Genomic DNA, 26,294 nt, shown 5'->3' with positions numbered 1-26,294 from the left:
GAAATGTTAAAAAATCCAATGCTTCATGCACTCTCCTTTTACTTTATTGGTTGTATAAATTAGGAAAATTGGTATTTCCCATCTGGAGAGCAGCATGGACAGTGTTCGCAAATACGCGCTATAGCACGTATTTTACCCGATGTCGGGCACTGGGGACTCACTATTAGAAAGTTCCCGGGTCCCCGGGGACGTGCTGTGGCAAATCCCTGACAGCTGGCTGCAGCACAGCGCGTCCCCCTGTTAGAGCAGCCAATGAGAGTCAGATAGACTCATTGGCTGCTGCTGTGGAAAGCCGTGCTGGGATCAAGTGTCTGATCCCAGCATCGGCACAGCATCCGTGCCCGGCGCTGGGACAGTGTGTTTGTTCCCAGTGCCAGGTAAGCCACCGCGGCGGGTACCTGGTGAAGGGACCGCCTTGTCCCTTCCACCAGTGTCGTCGGTAAAGTGGAGGCGGGCGACGCTTGGCTCCGGGTGCAAGCTGAGCGGAGCTCGCTGCTCGGAAGCCAAGTAGCTACGGCGGTTGTTTGGAGACAGACGCGACGAGCCAATCGCGGCTCACCGTGCCATAGACCCGCCCACTCGCGACGTCTTGAATAGACGCCGCTGAGCGGGAATGTTCAGTCCAGTGGTGGAGGGGAGGAGTGAAGACCTCCCGAAAACAAGAGAAGTGCGGCGCGGCAACAGTTCCAGCGGCCGCGCAAGAGGCCGGAAGACGGCGTGATCAAGGAGGCAGCGCCGCTGGCCAGGACGGGCCAGTGGCAGAAGAATGAAGCTGGTACCGAAGAGGACTGCGGGGGTGGAAAGGAAAAGAGCTATCGAAGCTCCCCCCACAGCCTCTTCCACCGTACAGGAAGGCGGCCTTGGGTCACTGTTATTTACCCCTCCCTAGACCACCAGGGTTGTCAGGCACTAGGCCTGTGGGATAAATGCAGACAATAGGCCTGTGGGTATATAGGTGGGACAGGGCCCGGGCTACATAGGGGGCATTAGGCCCAATTGAAGGTGTGAGTGACCTGGGCATTAGGCCCAGGTCACTAATAGGTGGGCCAATCCTGAGGGCAATGCATAGGGGGTAATCTACTGGGGGCAATGTATAGGGGGACTACTAGGGGTAATATAGGGGGGATTACTACTGGGGGCAATGCATAGGTGTATTATTACTAGGGGTAATGCATAGGGGGAATTATTACTAGGGGTAATGCATAGGGGGAATTATTACTAGAGGTAATGCATAGGGGGAATTATTACTAGGGGTAATGCATTGGGGGATTACTACTGGGGGCAATGCATAGAGGGAGTAAAGGGCATTAATGTGCAGCATAATGTGTAAAGGCCGGGCATGGCTGTGGCAAAATGTGTAAAGACAGGGCACTGCTGTGCGGCATAATGTGTAAAGGGCATTAATGTGCGGCATAACGTGTAAAGGCCGGGCATGGCTGTGTGACATTATTTGTCAGAGGTTAGGGGAGGTCCGAGAGGCATATGGGGAGCTCTAAAGCATAAATTATGATGGCACCCAGAAATGGTCAGGTAGAACCCCATTCTTTTAAAGTGGAGGGTGCATGGGACCCACATATTTTGTCACTCACCGTGATCACTGATGGAGGCATGATTTCTACAAATTACTGCTTTTTATTGATGTTTCATTTGCCTGCAGATTCTGTCCCCTTTGATACTTATATTAATATGGCACTATAGGGTCAATCCAATTAGGTGCAAATTACGAGTTTGTTTCTTGGAACTCGCAGACTTAGTTTCGATGCGCGCTCCTGAGAATTCTCCAACCCAATTAAAAATGACTATTCACACTACTTGCAGCAGAGATTTGCGAATTGACTGCCAACTGAGATTTGAGAGAAGTGCATGAAAAAGTGGGGAGACCATCCCGAACCCCTCAAAATTGATAATTTTGTTAGCAGGACCATATGGAAGGCCATTTGTGGGCATTAGGAAGGTAATTTAGGTTTTTAAATGGTGCCAAATGGCTGACTTGTGCTTTTTTTTTTTTTTAAATGCAAGAAAATTAAACTTTTTATTTAATCTCAAACAAATGAAACAAAAAATGCAAAAAAGTAGGAAAAAAAAGAAAGTGATTTTGAGGGAAGCTTGAAATAAAAAAAATAAAAATTATTTTACAATTAAAAAATATTGTAATTAAACTTGGGGTGCCTAAACTAACGAAAATGTTGATTTTGGGGTATTTTGAGGTCAATTTGTTTTTACCCCCCAAAAATGTGTAATTATTGAACTAATTAAGCTAATTGGAACATCCAAATTGTCCAATTATTCATTAGGGGGAAGGGGGGTGTCCAAGGGGTTCAGCACTGTGTCCCGACATTTTAACCTTAAAATAAAGATTTTCCTTTCCCTCTCTCACCCGCAGGGAGGTGCGAATGGAAAAATGCGTATTTAGTCTGACTGATTAAGTGCGAGTTGCTAATTGGATTGCAAAATTAATTTGCCATGCGAAATTCGAATAGAAAATAGCAACTTGCACCTAATTGGATCTACCCCTATAATGCACATGGTTAAGAGCAGACTAAAGTATACAAATTGCACAGAACCAGACTGGAACACACAACCTAAATGACAGAGACTGTACTGCAAATATACTGAAGATTCGGGCCTACAGGATCCAGGTCTTCTACAAATTATAAACAAAATGCTTAAGGTTTGCATTAAGAATAGACAAAATCATACCTTCAAAGATTCTGTGGAGATACTAATGGAGGGTTTTTTCTGAGTGGTTGCAGTGCTGGCCCCCCAGCGCCTGCGTCGTGCAGGGTGTGCCCCCTCGTTGTCACTGTTTGTGGTAGAAGCTGGGGTAGGCTGACTGGAACATTTTGTAGCCGCTTGCAGAAGAGAGAATGTCAACATTACAAACCCTTATTAGAGTACTGAGGTCACTGGTTTTAAACACTGCCCTCAGGGTCTTTACCTCAACAGTGCTTTCCAAAATTCCTTGGTGCAACCAGTGGTGGTTGTGAATCTGGGTCTGCAGCGCAGTACAAAACTAACAGAAGAGCCTGCACCCTGCAAACACTACCAAGTGGCCCCAACATCGCCGGTCGGGAGTCAGCGGGAAGCCCTCTGGGGACCAACCGGGTGCAGTACAGGACAGCAACAATGGATTAACCCACTCACCGGACTCTGGTGCCAACCGCCTCCCATTGGCTTGCTAGTTAGCAAGTCAAGGGATACAATTATAGCATTCAAAGACAGGCCTGCATTACGTGAGAAATTAAAGTATACTTAACATGCCATATGTCTCACACATCCCTGTCTGCTTAATTCTATTACAATTCCATGCAAATGCCAGCACTGACCACCTGTACCCTACTGGAATTCTTTTAAATAAACTAAATCCAAGAAATGAACACGCTTACTGTTAAACTTCATGTGAGGGGAACTTAATCATAGACACGGAAGTGATAACTGGTACGATATATACAGACTTGCCAAATAGCCTTACAGTACAACCCCATACTTACTGGGGCCAGCCTTAATAATCTCTAAGTGAATAGTACTGAGCTATATTTACTGACCACAGAAAATTCTATGTCAAGAAATTTTTTTTTAAAAACCAATGATACATAGTTAAAAGACAAAACAAAGCAAAGCATACCATACCATGTAGCTATACTCTCAGATCCAAGTCAGCAACTTGGTACATGGGACTGAGTCATATCAGCGTTGTGACATCTTCTATATCAGCATATTAAAATATTTAAGCTGTAGCCACACACATAAAAAAAAACATGGCTCCATGTGAAAAGGCAGATAAAGGAATTTATACAGGAACTTACAGGGAAAACATGAGCCAGAAACTATTAAAAAAAACTAGAAAACAATGATCCCAACCCAAGATTGGTAATAAAGCAATTGCCTTTTACTTACATATAACAGAGATCTTCCTCTTGAATGTTCTTGGTGGTGTTGTACTCTAAGGAAGAGGACAAAGGGTAGAGACAAAGGAGGAAGGGGATGGAGGCAATATGGCACCCCAGGGAGAAAGAGATCTTGTTAGACAAATATAAATTAATAATAATGGAGAATAAATTATAAGCAAAGGGTGAGGGGTGAAAAAAAATAAGCAGAGAAAGAAAACAAAAACCTGCAGATATAACAAGACAAAGCCCTCCACGCTTCATGTAAAAGACAGCAGATTACAGAACACAAGTTGGGATGGAGTCAATTCAATCAACTGCTGCTTTGGCCTAAATACGATTTTTAGACTCTGGCGTGAATTAGTCGAGATAGCTGATAAATTTAAAGCTGGATTTTATTTTTTCAAAGACAAAACCAACCTGGTTATGTCTTTAGACTAATTGCCGTTTAAAATCTAGCATATATCTCGCCAGAAGTTGCAAGCTATTACATTTGGGCCTTAGATTTGAATAGTTTCCTGCTTAGCTTAGGTGCCCCTGACATGATCAATGTGTTATGGAGAGAGATTTGCAATTTCTATAACAAATCAGTGAATAAGTTAAATTCCAGCAAGGGTTAAACACATTCTTTTTTAGGCGATTTACAACACTATCTCAGCTAAATGGTGAAAAATACAATTCCCACAACTATATCCATTAAAATCCTTAGAAATAAACTGAGTACTATCAGCAGGCAGATAAAGGGGCTCTCTCACCTTCAGATGGCTCTAATTTATTCCCTTTTATGTGCTTATGCACAATCATTATGCTTTTACTGAGCATAATGATTCGACTTCTCTCTTTTTTTTGCCAGTTATTGTTTAAGGATCAAGCAAACAAAGAAAAGTATTTTGTCCTGGAAGAGGTGTCCATACAACATCAAGACTGTGGGTTGTTTGTAGCACAATTACCAGGCCCGTTTCATGGTTCTGCATTACACCCATTTCATCTGGAAGTTTTATTTCTTTCTAGCGTAGTCCATATTATATTTTTAAGGAGATATATAGTGGATTCATTAATATTGTACAATAAGGTTTGTTTTAAATGCTTTAGCTAGGGAAAAAGTCAAATAAAGGCTTCACGGTTACCTTCAAATGTATTAATAAATTTGTGCTGAGAACACATTAAATGCATGCTTTTTAATTCAGGGTTTTAAAGAAATATAGTGACATATAGGGGTCAAACCAATTAAGTTTGAGGGCCGTATTCAATTAGAGGCGAAAGGTTTCTGCGGATTCGGACTTTCCGCCGGTTTATAAAGTATCTCCATATTCAATTCTAGGACGATTTCTCCTAAGCGGAAACTCAATGGAATGTAATAGGAGAAAAAAAATTTGCCTATGAATAGCAGGTGAAAAGAAGTGCAAAATCTTTATTTTGGGGAGCAAACTTGGGGAAAGAGCCCAGAACCCTTGGGACAGTCCCCCAAAAAACACATCTACACAAAAAAAAAAAAGACCTCAGAACACCCCAAAAACAGTACTTTCGTTTTGGGGGCAAAAAAGTAAAAAAGGTGGGGGGACAAGCATAAAACTAGCGAAAGACTTCTTGAGGGTCCGCAAGGATGAGTCAGGTGTTTTTAGGATTGCAGGTGCATGTAGCAGGTGCGTTTAAAAGTTCACTTGAGACATAAAAATATGCTAGTACCGATTTTCAAGTACCCCAAATTTGACAGGACTACTTATTTTCTTCAAAAAAATACTGCTTAATGCCATTCTTCACCACTTTTACAAAGATGTTATTAACAAGGATTTTAAATAACTTCAGTACCCCAAACAGTTTTATTAGGGCTATTGGAACACATCTACTTTGATTTCTTATGTTGGTTTCCATTTTCGCTTGGTTTGGAATTGAATAGGGCAAAAAGCGGGGATGCGCACGAAAAGTTTTTGCGTCTGAAACTTCCGATGTAGGCGAAACCTGTCGTATTAATTCTATCATCTAATTAATACAGGCTTGAGCTTGAGAATGCTAATTTGTTTCATGAAACTCACATACATGGCACGAATACACGCACCCAAGAATGCGAGATCCTATTAGAAATAATTTGCGGTAGTTGTTGCGCGACTTTTTTACGAAATGCAACCTGGGAGAAGTGCATGATGAAAAAGTTGGGGAAACCATCCTGTAACATAAAAAAGTGGCAAATGAAGTAGCAGGACCACAAAGGCCATAAAAAAAAAAAAAAAAAAAAGTACTGGAAGTTTTTAAAAAAGGTACACAGACAGAGGATTTCAAGTCCGTGCTATAACACTTGGACCGACATCGCTCCTGCAATCAGCAACATTAGGAGAGCTGGGTAATTATACCGAGACTGAGCCTTTTACACCACTACTGTCTCTTTGCAATAGCTGCGGCAGACTTCTTTTTCGGCTGGCTGTGGATAGTGTTGGTCAGAGACTATACTCACCACTGGAGTGGAATTGTACAAAGTTGAACTTTGCATGGAGGCTATTTTATCCCAATTTAATTGGGAGTTCTTCAACTCTCATTTGGAACTAGAGACCCTTTATTGCCTGATCTGGATAAACGTATTACTAGGAGTTTAATTCATTGCATAAGTGAAACTGCTGATTATTTACATATGATATCAATAATAAGAATTGTTCTAGCTATGAGATAAGTGGTATATCCTTGAGTGGATTTATTGTATTATTTTCTATATGTCTTTTAATGTACATACTTTTAATAAATGTATTAATGTATGATACTGATCCTGAGGTTTATAGGAGCGCACCCTGAGAATATCCTTTGAGATTTACCTCATATACTATCAGTTTTTAAAAGGTGTCAAATGGTATTTTTGCACCTTTTATTAATAGTTGAACCAGTGGCACCAGGTATCCTTATCTCAGATAAGCAAATAAGATCAACCTGAATTCCGGCAGAGAGGACATGTCTAATGCCATTAGCCATTAAACGGCTGTGCAATTTCCTCCATCTGAAATGTAAATGCAGCAGGTGGTGTCTTTAGGAAACAGAACCCTTCTTGCTGCATCTGTGTGATCCCAGCACTGCGACCAAGGTCGCAGCCTGGAATCACCATCGGAACAATCGCGACCATCGGTTGCGATAGTTATCCCTTTGGCCAGGTTGTGGTAGCCGGCGAGGCTAGGAAGTTTGCGTCTAAGGACGCTCAGAAATCAGGGGACGACATCCCCGTTTCAGGGAACTGCACCGCCCCCAAATGCTTCTGCCCATCAGGCAGATGCTTGGGGCTAACTCTGTGTGATATCACAGGACCCATTCGGCACATGCGCAAAATTGGTCCGCGCAAACAGAGACTAGAAAACAGATGTGCAGTAACCATCGGGCTAGCATACATCTGAATGAGGCCCTCACCCGCTTGGCTCTCCCTTGCCAGATCCACCACCCCTCCCTGCATGCTGACTTATTTACTTTACCACCATGCTAAAACCTATACAACTGGCTATTGATTAAACTTTTAGTTTGTTTTTGCTTATATCCATTATGCCTATATGTACATGACTTATGGTGTGCCCTTGAGTGTTTGATCTAAATGCTATAATTTTATTATGTATTGTTATGCCCGTTAAGCTTCTTATGCTTTACATAAAAAGTCACACCCATCCCCCCACACAAATAAAACACCAGTCACCTCTTGCAGATGCCTGCAGACAGTCACTTATTCCTATTGTGCCACCAAGTGTTGTCAATATTTAAAATGATTGACTTGTAATATTTTCCCTCTATGTACTGTTTACTTTGTACAGTATTGAGAAACACAATACTAATTAACAGAACATAACTTGTACTCCACAGCACATCAAATACATAAATATAATGAGAAGTATTTCATTACCTTTCTCAAAGGTACAAATCTAAACTAAAACTACGGCACCTACACATTAATGTTCATTGCTGATAGCTTGTCGTGGGCTCAGTGCACCTTTGTATCTTTGACAAATTCGTAAAGGTGCGTACACACTTGGCGATTTTACCGAGCGATTGCACGATTACGAAATCGTAATTGTGCAATCGCTCAGTAATCGTGCACTAAAATGTCGGCAACTACCAGCGATGCGTGCTCCCGCTGGTCATTCCCGACATTGGCCTGCATGTTCAGGCGATAGACGATCTGCCGATAACAACAGATTGGCCATGTCCAGGAACGATGCAGGGTGTCTACACGGAATCAGTATGATTAACCGCCGGCCGGCCTCGGGAGCCCCTAACCCTCCCCACTGCGGCTGTCCGCGCCCGGCGCAGGTCTAATGACAGGCGTCGGGATTTCGATGCTGCTCATTAGACACTTGCCGGGATTAGACAGTCGGGATGCCGACGGTCGGCATCCTGACTGCATCCCGTCTACACTGATCGACATATCGTTCGGTGTATGCACAACAGGGGATCAGGAACGACTGTACAATTACGATGTCGTAATCGTACTGTCCTTCCTAATCGCCCAGTGTGTATGCACCTTGACAATCAGCAAAAAAAAAATTTAAAAAAGTGCCAAATCAGGAAAACATTTTCTTTTTATAACCTCTCTTTTATATAAAGCAATTTGTAATTTAGGTATAGTAGCATGCCAGAAAAAAAATAAGGAAGAAAAACCTGAAACAAAAATCAGACAAATCACACAAACATCCATAAAACTATTGGATGCAAACTCTCAGCAAGTGTTGCCAAATGACCAGCGCTGAGCTATGAAGACAAACAGTGTTGTGTTTACATTTTTAAAACCATAAAATTGACCAATGAGGAACCCAGTCGGCAACTTACATGGGAATTCCTTTGACCAATTTGTCAAAAAATGCTGATTTGTTGGGGCTCCAGTGACCAAAATGTGACCTGAGAATTTTTCCCAAATTAAAATACCAGTGACAATATGTGCATACAATGGTGTTTGCAATGGCACTGCCAAGACCACTAACCATTTCCAATGGCAATACACTGGATTGCCACAATGGATACAGTCGGACGTTCAGTGATCAGGCCAAATTTTCCTTAAGTGATAGTGCTGCAGAGGCATTATAAACAATAGCGCTGTTCCATTTACAAAATCACCATTGTACATTAGTGCTTAATTACTTTTATGGTGACATATTGAAGTGAAAGGAGGACCCCTTCTCCCCTTAACAATATTAAGTTAGCTCAGAATATTGCACACAGCATTCATTATTTTCTCTTTAAATAGCACCTTTGATGCATGAATCTGATTAAGTGTTTCTTCCACAAATCATCACCTTGTCAAAAATCTCTCTGCTGGGCTGACAGATAAACAGTCTGCTACAGGCTCACAGCATATAAACAAATGGCACAGAGGTATAAAGGATTTTACAGTGTGAAATAGCTAAGGGGTGTTCCAACGCTTCTCTGCTTACTTAGTAAGCTTTACTACAGCATCCCGGTCCGGCCCTAACTGTGTGGAGTTTGTATATTTTCCCTGTGCTTGTGTGGGTTTCCGCTAGGCACTCCAGTTTCCTCCCACAATCCAACAATATACTGCCAGGTTAATTGGCTCCCAACAAAAGCGCGCGCCGTGTGTGTGTGTGCGTGTTGGAGAATATAGATTGTAAGCTCCACTGAGGCAGAGACTGATGTGAATTGCTAAATATTCTCTGTAAAACGCTGGGGAGCATGTGCGCTACATAATTAAGTAGTGAAATACATAAATGTGTGCATTGTGGTTGCCATGGTATACAGTGGAAGTTTTAAGAAAATGATTAAATTAATAGCAATCTTGAAGAGGGAGGCGGATGAGATATGGTAATAAGTAACAGTCTCCTTATAGTTTACTACAGTGATAAAAAACAAAAGCCCGATTTTCTTTCATAGGATGATTGCGGTTTTAATTGCTTCTATGCAATAGGAGAAAGTTCATCTTTCCGTTCAACCTGTCACCATAAAGATGTCTGAGCACTGTGAACGATTGCGCTTTTCTAGCTAGTAAAGCACACGTGAACAAAGTTCACATAATAACATCCTAAATTTGCAAAACAACTTAGCTACATATTGTTCATTGCGCCATCTAAAAGGCAAATAAAGAAAATAGATTCCACCACTGTATTAAATAAGCTACAATTAACCCATCCCTTCAAATGCTCTGTAGAATGCTGCTTTTCACTTAGCAAATCAAAGCAAAACCAAAAAGGATTAAGAAATGGAATTTGGTCTAATAAAGTAAAAAAATAAAATGAAAAAAAAAAAAAAAAAAAGGGAAAGGGGATGAAAAAAAAAATGAAACAAACCAAAACTCAAGACTAAGGAGAGAAATTGAAATAGATAAAAAGAAACCAACGATTAATCAGAGGAGTGATGAACTGTCCTGGTACCCCGTGTGTCTCTCCCACGTGGCTCAGGAGTGGCCAGCCGGTGACCCTCCGCTTATTTTGGAATTGGTTTGTCGTGTGTTTTTGGAGGGTGAGATGGGAAGTGGTGAGCGGTGAGGAGGGTGGGTGAGAGTGGAGCCTGCCCCATTAAATCCATTGCAAAGGTGCCTTTAAAGTCTTTTTGGTTTAAAGTTCATAGGAGCTGGGACTTGCCAAGACCCCCTCATCAGTCAAGAGTCCCCCCCTTCCAAATTTACTGATGCTGATAGAGGCAGTGTATGAGCAGTGTGACCTCAAACACAAACATCAGGTCTGCAGTGAAGATGAACATTGCTAGAAAGCAGGGTCACATTAATTTCAGTCATGTATATCACAAATTCCACATGGCTTGAACACAGTTCCAAAGTTCTTAGTAAATTTAGTTTGCTTTGAAATGTCAAGTTTGTGGAAGTAGCTTGAGACCTGAGCCAAAGCTGTTCTTATATAAAACAATACACTTCTGTTGTGGTAAAATGTCTAGAAGTCTTTAAAGTCCAGCTGGTGGGGGGGCTCTTGCACTTACAAGCAATGTGAGAACAGGATTTTTAAATAATATTGTATGCTCAAGTAATGTCTTCATATCTTGTAGGACATATTTCGGCCATGTACATAACACAGCAGCTTTGATTTATTCAATTTGAAACAAGAGTCATCCTTTAAACATCTTACGAGTAGTGGTCTAGAGGCTTCTTCTGAAACAAACAATAAGAGCACTTGCGCAATTTCTCATTTCATGATCTGCAGTGAAATTCTGTTCTTGATGGTCAGTTAACAGGTGTCACAACACTGAACAAGTCACACAAAAAGTTTTTAAGCCTCGTAAGAGCATAATTGAGTTTGATTTGACAAAGTTCCACTTTGGATTTCATGTTGTCTGGGGAACTGCTGAGAGGAATAGGAAGCTCACCCAGCCCTCCTGTCTTTATGCTCATAGCAGCGTCTGTCCGGCACCCTCGGGGCTGCCTGGGTAAAGCTGGGATCTGACTGGGTGTTGCTTTGCCTGGAAGTCCAGCAGGGTTTTGGTGGAAGCGCTGGGGCGATGGGAGAGGTGTCTTTACGAAGGAAGGAACGGCACACACACTTATACAGGCTTCACTGGTGGACAAGGGAGGTGGGAGAGAGCAGGGAGCACCTTAAAACACTACCTCCCCCCTCCCATTGAAAACCCCAAACTTTGGGACCACTCTTCAGATACCCATTCACATCCACCCACCCCTTCAAGAAGAGAAGCATTTAACTTTAATCTGCTCACAAAATGGTCAATTGACAGGGACTTGATCAGTACATTGTTGGGCCATGTTAACATGTTTCATGTTTATTTTGTACCCAACTCAATAGCATTTTGGTGTACAGTAACCCTTCCCCTACAGCAACATTATATCATGTGTTGGACCTCACACCCCATATCCATGCGTGCTCAATATTATATGGGCACATTTCTAAGGAAGATAAATTTATAGAACCATTTCTGAGGTAGAGTATTATCAGGAAAATGACTAATATGGAGAAGCATGGGGTGGGAGATCCCATACATGTGCACCCCTCCCTGCTTTATCCAGTGTTGGGCCCCTGGTAGTCAGACTGCGGTGGATAGTTTCTCTTACCTCTTTCTTCTCATCCACCTCACAGCTCTCTTCCTGGGGTTGGGGTGTTGTAGTCTCTTGGACCTCACCCTCTGCTTGACTTTCCACTGCTTCCATTACAGTGTCCTCTCTCTCCGGTGCACTGCAAAAGGCAGAGGACTGTTACGAAGGTTGGAAGTGTTAAATACTATGGGTCTCTAACTAAAACTTCAAAAAAATAAGCAACCAGAAGTGTGCATTACCTTTCTATATAAAAGGTTAACAATATATTGGGCCATTACAAGCCTGGCTAGGGAATCATGCACTACAAAATCAAAGACTGTAACCACCACAGAGCAGATTACAAGAAGGCCTGATGGGATAGGAAAGCATAACTGTATACCTTATGGTAAAGTTCATAAACAACTGATGTAAACTAGTTGCACTGAGTAATTTACAGGTAACCAAAAGCATCATGGCTCTGTAAACATATAGCTGCCTGCAATGTCCGAGGATGCTATCGTCTCAGCCAGCATCTCATTGCAGGGGCCATGTAAGACGGTAGCCTGGCTGCATAATCAGCAATTCCCCCCGCCCCTGCCAACACGTACACCGCACACAGGCCCGTATCAGCAGCACATCCGTCTCCCTCCTCCTCCTTCCAGTTACCGGTACTAGTACCATCCCTAGCCGCCCTGACACACACTGCGGCACAGCCAGCCCCCTCCTGCCCGTCACATGGCTGCCCAACAAAGGACACCTCTCCCCTCACCAGCAGGGACAGGCAGGAGAGAGGCGCAGCGAGCCCGCACCGAATCCCCTTACCAGTCTTTGTTTTCTGATAACATTTCCCTGGCAGCCGGCTGAAAGGAAAGGGGGAGGGGGAGGTGGGCGGAAAGGAGCCTTTGGAGGTCGAGCAGAGTGGGTGCTGGAGGTGGGAGAAGCGGGGAAGAGAGAGGGGGAGAAGGAGCAGGAAGACGACAGACACGGTGTGGCTGAGGTAGCGGGGCTCCGGCCTAGTCTCCTTCCTGCAAATGGTTGCTCAGTGTCCGGCAGGGGAGCCACACTCAGACATGCTCTGCAGCCATCTTGATGATTACCCAGCAGCCCCGGTGCAGGGAGGAGAGATGGGCGGAGGGGGAGGAAGGCTCCCAGGGGCAGGAGGTGGGGTAGGGGAGAGACACCGACGCTGGCAGTAGCTCAGGTTACACAGGCCGGCTGTTCTGGGGAATCATATGTGATGCACTCACATGTTAAGCTGGGTACACACCTATACAAACATCGAGCTATTCTTTCTATTCCCGATACCATAACACCGTACGCACCTTTCATCATGTTTTCTTGGAAGAAAACGGGTCGCATCCAAAGATCAGCTTTATGTAGTTTAATTTTCATCCAATGCGATGGCACAATATCGGACCGTTGTCATTTCAGCAGACATTAGTTTCCTGGATTGCAAGTTATGGTGCATACACACAGTCAGATTTTGTTAAAGATCTGAACGATAACAATCGTTCATGTCTTTGACATGTGGGGCATGCATCGACCAACGATGTGCGTTCCCGCATGTCAGATAACGATATCTGACATCAACTGTGTTTGCAGTAAGATTTAGATGATTTCATTCATTTTAATTAATGTCAGAAATCGTTCAAGTCGTTGTTGAATTCGTTCAACAAAATCGATGATCTGACAAAGCTGACCGTGTGTATGCACCATTAGACTGGATACACACAACAAGGATATCTGCATGATTTGTCGTTTCCAGGCAAATTGGAATGGCAAACCGTGCAGTGTGTATGCACAATTAAGCTCTCCCATAGGTCGTACACTATCTTTTGGTTGGTCGTGCTGCACAACCAATCAGACAATATCATGAAGGATGGAAAGAGATATCATTCATTAAATTGCACTGTGTGACCGGGGGAATCACGCATGGTCCAGGACAAAGAGAATTCAGCCCGATTGCCCATTGTTGTGATTTGTACCCAGTCTTATGCTGGGTACACACTAAACAGATATATCTGCAGATGATGGTTGTTCATACACACTGAACAACCATCATCTGAGTTCAGTGTGTAAGAGGGGGAGTGTCCGTCCCCTCCCCACGGCTGCAGACATATCTGTCCATCAACACCACTAGATAACCCCATTATTTTCATGTTTGTGAACAATGTTTAATAAAACAAATTGAATTGAAGGCTCCTTGCTTGGCCATTGACATCTAAACAATAACATGCAATTTGGCCTTGCATGTGCATCTACTAATTGTTTACATGATCCAGTTGTGCAAAACAGCGCAATTGCCAAGCGTGGGTACAATTGGGATATATAATCACAATGTACATTCTTCCATTGTACATGCATTCATTATGTGTTCAACAGGAGCTAAATTAATTCTAAACAGACCTTTACAGGAGTTATGTATCAAACCAAAACCAATTTGCTTGTTATGTTACTTTGTTTGTCATTGGTAATAATAGCATGATTATAAGCAAACTGTAAATCATTAATAGGAGCTAGAATCCAAGGGATTCAATTACTGGCACATTGCGCTCTTCCACATCACAAATTTTGCCTCCTATTCCATAGAGTTGTCAAGGAAAACTTGAAATGTTGGAGATACTGTAAATGGCTGATACATGTGCAGCTGAGCATCGTGGCAATGCCTGGCGGCACACCACCAGTTACTTATACCCCTTTTACACCGGAGCTAAAACCTGGGTTAATGCAGGGTTAGCCCAGGTAGCACCTTGGTGTAAAAGGGGATAGGGTTGGATTGCCGTGCATATTCGGAGTTAGATCCCTCTCCTCCGAATATGCCTCCATAGGTGGTTTACACCATCTGATGATGGCATAAAACAACAGGACTAGACTCTGAAAAGCTTTACTTTTTGGAGTTTGGTACATAAGGGTCAGACTGTAGTCCCCATTGATAAGAATGGATACTGCGGTCTGTAGAGCATGTTACCTTTTTTTTTACATGAGGTTTCTGTGAAATCTGCATTAGGTTGTTCTTACATAGCGCTAATACATAAAATGATGCAGTACCTGCAGTTTCTTCATAACTTTATGAAAAACCTGCTTGATAAGTAAGTTCCCAAACCTTTAAAACCTAATGCTGGGTAAACACTGGCCGATATATCATTCATATAGCTGACAAATTATATATCTTTCCATCAGTGTGTACATACGATATATTTGTGAACAACGTTGTTCACAGATATATTCGCATCTGCAGAATCCATTGAATATGATGTCAGAAGTGGGCAGGCATATTCAATTGGAGTCTACTGGGCTGACATATCAGGTGGGCAACTGGTAAGTGTGTATCATTAGTGCATAAACCTAATAAATTGTTGTATCGATCGTTCAGATGCTAATCCATTGGCCCAGTGTGACATTAGACGGACTTCAAAGATATCCTTTACCACTAACTGGCTAATATTTTTTAACTGCTCATAAATTGGTATTTTTTATGATTGAATTAGGTCAATAACATCTATTTAACACTTATCCAACACAATTTTATAAATTTTTATTTGAAACATAATATACCATAAAATAGCTATTTCTTCTTCAGGGTCACTGTTAACGCAGGGGGGCTGTTTAGCAGCACCAAAGCTAATTTTATTTTTATGATTTGGATAGTTTTTCTTCCAACAGAGCGCACAGCAGACTGTCCATAGGGCATCTGCGCTGCCGTTCCGTAACCGCAACACCAGTACCAATCTGGGGATCTCGGCGGGACCCCAGGGGTCTGTGCTAGCCGGGCCCCGCGGGACATCCCAGACTGCGACCGAACGTACGCGGAGAGGTAAGAGCAAGTCACCGCTTGCGGTGACCCGTGTATTAGCAGTCCTACCTCCGGTCTCTGGGGATAGACCGGAGGTTCTGACTGTGGAAGCAGGCACACAATACCCTGCGCTGCACTAGACCACCAGGAACTTTTATTTGGTTAGGGAGACAGCATCCCATGGGTTAATAGTCAGCCAGGGGAGACAGCCTTCCCGGTTTTAGCGGCTCCTCCCCTCAGTGCACCTTTCCACTGCGGTCTGTCTTTGCTGAGCGGTTTCCTCCTGTGGCCACGCCCCCTCTGAGGTCTCTGGCGGCCATTTTCTTGGATGGTGCACTCACAGATCTCTCAGGCCAGCGTGTGGTCCTGTCCCCCTGCATACCTCATAGCCTTCCCAGACACTGAATCTGGACAGTTGATTGTAGAGCCACTTTGCAGTATACTTTCTGCATTGTATGTGACTTATGCTAGCGCTGCCTGTCTGTGTCTTTGTTTCCTGTCAGCATATATCTATACCTTTCCTCTAATTCTACCCTAATACAGGGGAAGTTAAGGTGGTTCTTTTAATTCACATATATAAAAGATAATATTTGTGAGGTCTGACACATACTGTTGTGTGCCATATTTAGGCAAAGGGCTCCTGCAGCTTACCAAAGTGTCAGACAGGACCAGTGTTTTTTACATAACATACAGGTGTATTCAGGGGTTTTCCTGTGCCTCACATTTATAGAGCTAAGTATTTGTGAGGTTTTGTCACATACATTCGTTGCACTGTGCCATATTTGGGCTGTGTGCTCCTGCAGCTTACCCAGGCCTAAAACAGGACCAGTATATTGCTTCTTACTAGTATCCTACATACACGGTGGTTGCATTATACCCAGTGCCATATTGTGTGCCATTTACTCTGCAGCTATGTCTAGCAAAGGCAGGAGCATTAACAGGCATCTGCCCCCATACTGCTATCAGGCAAGTTATGGGCTGCAGGCTTAAGTGAGGAGGATTTAATAAGGGCTATATATAACCTGGGCTCCTTTGTTCAGGTACTTGCCAATATTACGGACCGCCTAGCGGATCCAGCTGTAATTCCTCCGAGAGGGTTATCACAGCAGGATGTAATGCCCCCTTTTGGGTTGTCACATCAGGTTCAGGTGATAAAGGTACCTCGTGTACCCCCACCATGGGTAGATGTATTCTGTAACTCAGTACAGAGTGTGATGGCTACATCTAATGTCCTTCAAACCACGTTGCAAGGTGGGAAACCTCTACCACTAAATCCTTTACACGTCCTGTGTTATCGTCACAGTTCACGCACAGATGCTGATCTCTCTAAGCCGGACTCCCCTCCGAAGGAGGATGAGAGTTGGTCATAAATTAATATTCCTGCCTTGGTGCGAGCTGTCAGATCCAGCTGTTTAATAGAAGATGACGAGCCAGACCCTAAATCCAAGCACCCTCTGTTTAAACGACAGAAAGTAGCTTCAGCAGAATTCCCTCTATCTGATCATTTAGCTGAACTCATGGCTGCAGCCTGGTAAGAGGTTTCATACTGACCTCATTTTACTATTTTCCTGTGGCTCATTGTGCAAAATGGGAAACACCCCCTTGCGGTGGATTCACGTTACACTTTAATTTAAAGCGCTACGTTGCCTATTCCTACAGCTACTTCCTTGAAGGATCCTACGGATAGGAAAGTACTCTTTTTCATGGACTGTTGTCCGTCCAACCATGGCTATTGCATGGGTGGCTAATGCTATAGAGAGCTGGGCTATCGCACTTGAAGACTCTTTTCCTTCAGATGCTTCTAGGGATCAGTTGTCTTTTGTTGCTCACATTTGAGATGCAGCTTCCTATTTTGGAAAAGCGACATTAGATTCGCTACAATGGGGAGATCTTGTTGGGTACAGACCTTGACAAGATTGACCTGCTTTCCTAGGCCTAGAAGCAGTAGTTACAGTCCTTTCCTAGGCAGTCGGCATCCACTAGAGCTGCCAAACAGAGGACCAGGCGGACCTGGAACACCAGACACACTGCTTCAAAGCCCGAGGATAAACCTTCAGCCTGACGGGACAGGCCTCCCACTGGGATATCCCAGAGTGGGAGGCAGCACTGGCGTCACAAGGGGGGTGCGGGCTGCACCGGGTGTCACCAGCTGAGGGGTGACACCAAAGTGCTGGCTCCCCCTCAGTGACAGGAGCCAGGTGCTACATTACATGCAGCAATCGGCTCCTAGCATAGTGAGGGAGTCGCCACTCAAACAGGCTGGTCCCCGGGGGCAGCCTGCACCTCCAGCACCCCCGATGTAACTAAAAACGGTGATACCACCCCACCCGCGAGGCCGCGCCCCCTAATTTTCCGGCGCGCGGCTGCGCAGTGAAGTATACCTGTTCCAGCCCACACTAGGTGTGATGTCAGGTAAGGACACCACTGGGAGGCAGACTGGTGTCAAAACAGCACAGATACTTGGGTAAGAGAAGTGGTCTCAAAAGGGTACACCCTCTCATTTCTCAGACGGTCTCCCCACCAGTTTTTCTACATAAGCCCTCATTCAGACCCAAACAAGGCTTTCCAAATCCAGAAAGCCATGCAGTCCATGCTGCAAGCAGGGGTAATTGTGCCAGTCCCACTATCTCGGTGAGGGACTGGTTATTATTCTACTCTTTCTGGTTCAGAAGTCGAATGGATCTTATCAGCCTATCCTCAACCTCAGTTCCTTGAACAAAGTCCTAAGGGTGCCAAAGTTCAGGATGGTAACCCTATGCTCCATCATCCTAGCTATAGAGCCTGGGAACTTTATAGTATCTCTGGATATTCATGACGCGTACCTACAGGTACCTATAGCACCCTCACATCAGCGATATCTCCGGTTTGCTATACTTCGGCAACACTTCCAATTTCAGGCTCTGCCCTTTGGACTTTCTGCAGCTCCACTGGTGTTTACCAAAATTATGGCCATCAGTGGTCAGGGTGTCAGACTATTTCCATACTTGGACGACCTCCTGCTCCTAGCAGGATCCCCAGAAGTGATTCACTGCTGTCTGTAGTTAACCATTGCTTTCCTGCACAAGCACAGATGGTTAATCAACTGGAAAAAGTCCTCCCTGAATCCCTCACAGAGAATGATTCATCTGGGAGCCCTGCTGAGAATCTTTCTGACATCAGACAAGATCTCCACACTTCAACTACGAGTGAGCAGATGTCTCCACAGTCGCAGAGTGTTGATCCCCTTAGCAATGCAGGTTCTAGCATCCATGGTGTCCGCCTTCGACATGATGGATATGCTCAGTTCCATTCCAGGCCTTTGCAACGCCTGATCTTCTCCAGGTGGAACGGGTTCCCACCAACGGATCAAAGCTCAGATGATGGTGCTCTTTCCAGAGGTGCGTCTGTCTCTATCTTGGTGGCTACAGACATCTCATCTAACCAGGGGTTGCTCCTTTTGATTCCCGGACTGGGTAATCCTAACAACGGACGCCAGTCTCCCGGGGTTGGGGTACTTTCAGGACTGTTGGACATCGGTCAAATCAACCCTGCCAATCAGCATAGTGCAACTTTGAGCTGTCTACAGGGCCCTCAAACTGGCCCAGCACATACTTCACAGAAAACCTGTACAGGTTCAGTGTGACAATGCCACAAAGGTGGCTTACATCGACCATCAAGGATGCACTTGAAGTCGGACAGCAATGACAGAAGTGTCACGCATTCTGACATGGGCCGAGGGTCACCTCCCAGCCATCTCTGCAGTGTTCATTCCGGGAGTTCTCAATTGGGAAGCAGACTTCCTCAGCCATCATGACGTGCATCCTGGGGAATGGTCACTTCTCCAAGAGGTGTTTCAACTCCTGGTGCACAGATGAAGCCTCTCAGAGGTGGACCTCATGGCCTCCCGATACAATCACAAACTGCTAGTGTACGGGTTCAGAAAATGAGATGCTGAGGCAACTTTTGTAGACGCACAAGTGGACCTTCCAGTTTGCGTACCTATTCCCTCCGGTTCCCCTTCTTCCTCGAGTTCTTCGGAAGTTCAAACAAGACGGAGGCACTGTCCTGCTGGTGACTCCGGCTTGGCCCAGACGTCACTGGTACTCAGATCTTCGCAGTCTCTCCATCAACATTCCGTTCCTGCTGTCTCAACGTCCGGTTGTCTCAAGGTCCTTGCCTCTACCCGGTCTACCCGGACCTGGGTCGTCCGTCTTTGACGGCGTGGCTCTTGAGACATCCCTCCTGAGGTCAAAGAGATTCTCTAGATTTGTAGTCAACACTATCTATGCTCAGAGCGCGTAAGCCAGCCTCTGCTCGGATCTACCACAGAGTGTGGTGTACATATTTCTAATGGCGTCGTACCAGAAGCTACGATCCTCAAGTGGTTAGGATTTCCAGAGTTCTGGCCTTCCTTCAAGCTGGATTGAACCTTGGACTTTGCCTTGCTTCACTGAAAGTGCATGTCTCTGCTCTATCCATTTTGTTCAAGCGTAGACTTGCTCCACTACCGGATGTCCACACCTTCCTCCGGATTCTACCTCCCTTTGTCCCTCCAGTGGCTCAGTGGGACGTCAGTAGTTCTTCATGCCCTCCAGGATCCTCCATTTGAACTCCTGGATTCTGTAGAACTCAAGTGGTTCACAGCGAAGACTCTTTCTTCTGGTTATTTGCACCTGCCAGGAGGGTGTCAGAATTGGGGGCGCTCTCCTGTCGTTCCCCCCTTTCTGATATTTCACCGGGACATAGCTGTGCTTTGCACTCGCCCTGAGGGCCTGATTCAGACCTGCTCGCAAGTGGGTCGATGGTGCCCTAGTGCGCATGCACACGACGGAGGGAGCTCTGTCGTGCGCATGCGCGAGGCCCGCATAGCGACGGCCAAGCCGTCGCTATGGGTCTCGCACCAAAGGGGGCGTGCTGTCGATGGTGAGTGACAGCACACCCCCTTTGGTGGGCGTGCCGGAGGCGTTGCTGCCCAGACGGAGGTGTTCCCATGGGAACGCCTACCGTCTGGGGCCGGCCCCACTGACATCACTAGTGATGTCAGTGGGAGTGCTTTTGGCTTTGATAGAGCCAAAAGCACTCCTGGGCTTGCGGCAGCGAGACCCTACCACAGGGTCTCGTCGCAAGCCCGATGGTCGCGATGGTCTTGACCATCGCGACCATCTTTTTGGCCGCTCGCATAAGCTGTGGGTGGTCAATTTTAGGTAGGAGGGCCCTGATTCAGAGCGAGCGCTCTTGTCAGAGCGTCCGGCTCTGAATCAGGCCCTGAGTTTCTTCCTTAAGTGTTTCTCATTTCCATATAAACCAGGAAATTATAATACTGGCCTCTCAGTTACCAGACCTCTAGGCTGGTGAGGCCTCATTGGATGTGGTCTGCGCTCTCAGGATTTCTGTGGACAGTACAAGCTCCCTTTGGAAATCAGACTCCTTGTTTGTGCTCTATCGATTTCACAAAAAGGGATGGCCAGCCAATAAACAAACATTGGCCAGATGGCTTCGTATGACTGTCTCAGAGGCTTACACACAGGCAGGCCTGCCTGTTCTGGCTTCTGTCACTGCTCATTCTACTCGGTCTGTGGGCCTCTTGTGGGCGGCTCGCCATGGTGCCTCAGCTGTTCAGCTTTGTAAGGCGGCCACGTGGTCTTTCATCAGACCTTTCTAAGGTTCTATGCATTTGATACCTTTGGCTCTCAGGACGCTTCCTTTGGGTGCCGGATTCTCATCTTAGCACAGGAGCATCCTCACCCTTAAAAGGACTGCTTTGGGATATCCCCAAGGTCTCCCTGTGGAGCCTGAAGAAGAAAATGAGAGTTATGGTAAGAACTTACCTTTGTTAAATCTCTTTCTTCAAAGTCCATAGGGTGCACAGGGCACCCGCCCTGATGCACCTGGCTTCATATGGGCTATATTTCTGGTCAGGGGCAGGGTATAAGGAAGATGGACCAGTGCATCCTGGGAGCAAAAGCTTTAACTGTGTGGTGCCCGGGATCCAGATCCAACCTAAACCCCAAGGTCTCCCTGTGGACCCTATGGACTTCGAAGAAAGAGAGTTAACAAAAGGTAAGTTCTTATCATAACTCTCATATTTTATGGTATACTGTGCATGAACTTGAAATCATTTAACCATAATCAAAAGGTTTCATGGAACCATCGATATATTGAATTTCACAAAATAGGATTTCTTCCCGATATATTGGAAAGTCGCAGCATTTACATTACTCCCGGCCCCTATGAACCCATGGCTTGCCTCCCAGTGTGTGCAAATCACTGATCAGCCAGAATGGCGGCACCCCCAATGCTGCCCTCCAATTCCCGGTCACAGAGCATACTTTACCTGACAGCTGTAGAAAAGAGCAGCTGCTGGGTATATACATAAGCAGCCTCCTCTTATTACACTACACCTGCGGCTGCAGAGAAGAGCAGCTGTCAGGTACACACAGGAGAAGTGCGGCTCCTTTATTACACGTCCCCAGCGGCTGCTCCTATCTGTAGCTGCCAAGTGGAGGATGCGCAAGGCTGGTCGATCACTGCACCCAGCAGTGATAGTCAGACACTGGGGTAGGAGCCGTGGGTGCTGAGGGGCCGCTAGGTCCCTCCGAGACTGGCAAATGCTGGAAGATTATCTTCCAGCAGCCGCTCACTGGGCGTTTCTGACTGGCTCCATCATATACACACACATACCCAGGGCTGCCATCAGAAATTGTGGGGCCCGGTACTGAGAAAATAGGCAGGGCCCCCTCCCCGGAGTAAGGGACAGAGGTGGGCGGAATTGTGGATGTGGGTGGAGCTACTTCAGCGGTGAGGGACAGGGAGGGCTGGAGCTATTGGGAGCACAGGGATTAGACATGGTGGGGGGGCGGTGGCACAGGGGGCATGGAAGGCTGGACAAGGGGGGGTACTGGGCCGGGAAGGGTGGCACAGGGCAGGGAAGGCTGTGGGGGCAAAGGGCAGGAAAGGGGGCGCAGGGAAGGCTGGTATATTATTGTTAATATTACTATATCATCAATTCATTTTTTTTTGTCATATTCGAGATTTAGACAATTGCAAAAAAAAATACCTTTAAGCACCTTATAAATTTTGGTAGACACAGGCAGCCTGGGAGAAAGAGCATCGGCTGCATTTCCGGAGATAGAGGGGACCCAGGTAGCAGAGCTGCAGAGGTGTGGAATGCAGTGATGTGCGGTACCGCACGTCATCACTGGTGGAATGCACCCGGCAGCCAGAGAAGAAACGAAGAGTGTCGGTGGCATTTAAAACATAGAGCTGGCCACGAGCCAATCACAGCTCGCGGAACGGCAGCCAGCCAATCAGCAGCGGCTGCTGCTGATTGGCTGCTGTTCCACAAGCTATGATTGGCTCGCAGAACTGCAGCCAATCAGCAGCGGCTGCTGCTGATTGGCTCGCGGAACTGCAGCCAATAAGCAGCGTTTGCGGCCGGCAGACTGCTTTTTTCTCTAGCTTCCAATGCATTCCACTACACCTCTGCTACCAGGGCTCCCTCTCTCTCCGGGCCCGGGACTCGAGTCCCCGCAGTCCCCCCCTGATGGCAGCCCTGCACATACCCACAAATTATATATATATATATATATCCAAATAAATGAGGAGGCACTCCGAGTCTTGCGTGAAAAACGTGTATTAGGAACAGTCAACGTTTCGGGGACAGTCACCCCTTCGTCAGGACACATGCTTGTGACACACACATTGTGCATTAAATAGCATACATTAACATACATTAACAAATCAGGACTCACCCGTCCTCCCGCGGGTCACCGGCGTCCTGCAACTGCCGCGCCTCTGGTCCCGGAGTGACGTCCACCCGGAAGTGACGTCATACGGGCCTGACCCGGGGAGCAGGGGTTTCCATGATGCCATAGTATCCATAACAACGGATACCAACGTGAAGCAACAAACAACGATGTTCTGCAAAACACAAACACACATTCTTAAAAAATTGTCAATATATCACAAATATTTAACATCAAAAAATATACCTATTACAATAGTTTACAGCTTATACATATACAGTGAACGCACCATGCAAATTACTACGCATCATACAGTACTATTGGCACACATTCTACTACTATTAAGACAGATGGAAACCATCTGAAAAAATGCAAAAAACAAACAAACAAATATTGTATTGTGTGGAAAAGATACATAGTCATATATTCATGTGACATTTGAACGCTGGTGTGAACCACATGTGGGATATCCCAAAAATATTATTTATATATATATATATATATATATACCCTCCTTAATGCGAGACAATACCAAAACTTACACCTTAAAAAACTACATCAATTATTTAAATCCTGCTATGTAGCATGCAAATGCCCTCCATATGTACTTTAGATGTTATCATTAATTAACTCTATGTTGATGTAATTTTTAAAAATTAAACTAGAGATCTATAAATTCATCTAGTCCAATGCCAACTGTACAAACATAATTACTATAGAAAAGCCATAATGTCAAACAATTGTAATCCAGTTGTGGTAACAACTCTGAACAACATCTCCTTATGCCAGTATGTAAATATTTGTTATTAACTAGGGTATATAAGCCTGATGTAATACCATCTAGAGGAAACAACTGAGACTCAAGGCCTCATTGAGACCTCTCGGGCTTACTGTATCCAATCGGAATATCCACCTACATTCTAATTGTAGGAGTTTCCTTGACCTGTCACCCCTCCGTAAGGACGGTGGTACATGGTCAATAATCCGATATCTTAGCGTAGCCATGTTGTGTCTGGCTTCCGCAAAGTGTCTGGCTACAGCTTGTTCACTGCTGCCAGCCACTAATGCGGCACGGATTGCAGCTCTATGTTGTGACATCCTCTCTTTAAACTGCCTATCTGTCTTGCCCACATAGTTTAAACCACATGGGCAAGACAGAAGGTATACCACAAACATGGATGAACATGTCAGGGGATACTTAATAGAGAGGATAGCAGTTTAAAGAGAGGATGTCACAACATAGAGCTGCAATCCGTGCCGCATTAGTGGCTGGCAGCAGTGAACAAGCTGTAGCCAGACACTTTGCGGAAGCCAGACACAACATGGCTACGCTAAGATATCGGATTATTGACCATGTACCACCGTCCTTACGGAGGGGTGACAGGTCAAGGAAACTCCTACAATTAGAATGTAGGTGGATATTCCGATTGGATACAGTAAGCCCGAGAGGTCTCAATGAGGCCTTGAGTCTCAGTTGTTTCCTCTAGATGGTATTACATCAGGCTTATATACCCTAGTTAATAACAAATATTTACATACTGGCATAAGGAGATGTTGTTCAGAGTTGTTACCACAACTGGATTACAATTGTTTGACATTATGGCTTTTCTATAGTAATTATGTTTGTACAGTTGGCATTGGACTAGATGAATTTATAGATCTCTAGTTTAATTTTTAAAAATTACATCAACATAGAGTTAATTAATGATAACATCTAAAGTACATATGGAGGGCATTTGCATGCTACATAGCAGGATTTAAATAATTGATGTAGTTTTTTAAGGTGTAAGTTTTGGTATTGTCTCGCATTAAGGAGGGTATATATATATATATATATATATATATATATATATATATAAATAATATTTTTGGGATATCCCACATGTGGTTCACACCAGCGTTCAAATGTCACATGAATATATGACTATGTATCTTTTCCACACAATACAATATTTGTTTGTTTGTTTTTTGCATTTTTTCAGATGGTTTCCATCTGTCTTAATAGTAGTAGAATGTGTGCCAATAGTACTGTATGATGCGTAGTAATTTGCATGGTGCGTTCACTGTATATGTATAAGCTGTAAACTATTGTAATAGGTATATTTTTTGATGTTAAATATTTGTGATATATTGACAATTTTTTAAGAATGTGTGTTTGTGTTTTGCAGAACATCGTTGTTTGTTGCTTCACGTTGGTATCCGTTGTTATGGATACTATGGCATCATGGAAACCCCTGCTCCCCGGGTCAGGCCCGTATGACGTCACTTCCGGGTGGACGTCACTTCCGGGACCAGAGGCGCGGCAGTTGCAGGACGCCGGTGACCCGCGGGAGGACGGGTGAGTCCTGATTTGTTAATGTATGTTAATGTATGCTATTTAATGCACAATGTGTGTGTCACAAGCATGTGTCCTGACGAAGGGGTGACTGTCCCCGAAACGTTGACTGTTCCTAATACACGTTTTTCACGCAAGACTCGGAGTGCCTCCTCATTTATTTGGATGTGCAAAAGGGGTATGGTATACTCTTAAGGAAGGCACCCAAGCATATATACTCAAGGTGTTAGCTGCCTTAGGAGTGCCGGGTGATATTGATATATATATATATATATTATATATAGCAGAGCAGCCGGGGGCAGCACTGCCTGAAGTGTGTCAGCCAATGAGCACCTGCCCAACCCATTTGAGAGTTGTTGGGAGTAGTGTGTGCTGCTTGCAGTAATGGGAGGCTCAGGCTGATCTTCCTGACGCCCACGAGCTCTGTTCCCAGAGGATTCTTGGCTTCCCCCATCATCCAGAGCTCTGGAGACATGTCTGGTTGTGCAGGCAGCAGCGTATCATGCCCTGTGACTGGGAGCAGCATCCTTCTTACTCCTCATGGACTGAAGACCCTGCTGCTACCCATGTCCCTTCATTTGAAGATTAAATGCTTTGCTCGCTACCTGCCTTACAT

The 26,294-nt window shown here is 45.0% G+C and overlaps 1 protein-coding gene across 4 annotated transcripts in view; it reads right to left on the bottom strand.

Annotated features, from left to right (window-relative positions):
* The window catches only part of ACIN1 (apoptotic chromatin condensation inducer 1), a 124,753-nt gene that overhangs the window by 13,372 nt on the left and 85,087 nt on the right, over positions 1-26,294 (bottom strand). For 3 of the 4 annotated variants that reach the window (XM_088469962.1, XM_088469963.1, XM_088469964.1), the window contains 3 exons: positions 11,866-11,986; positions 3,898-3,943; positions 2,701-2,852 (listed from right to left, as the gene is read on the bottom strand). In XM_088469962.1, coding sequence (XP_088326088.1) covers positions 2,701-2,852; positions 3,898-3,943; positions 11,866-11,986 — 319 coding nt within the window. Of the gene's footprint in view, positions 1-2,700; positions 2,853-3,897; positions 3,944-11,865; positions 11,987-12,648; positions 12,918-26,294 lie in introns of those variants that run through there. The other variant, XM_088469965.1, reaches the window with a different exon arrangement.

This window comes from Taudactylus pleione, unplaced genomic scaffold, assembly GCF_031769625.1.
Source record: "Taudactylus pleione unplaced genomic scaffold, aTauple2 ptg000095l, whole genome shotgun sequence".
In the NCBI taxonomy this organism is placed as follows: domain Eukaryota; kingdom Metazoa; phylum Chordata; class Amphibia; order Anura; family Myobatrachidae; genus Taudactylus; species Taudactylus pleione.
The sequence above is the reverse complement of the archived record's forward strand: the minus strand, read 5'-3'. Positions and strand labels throughout refer to the sequence as shown.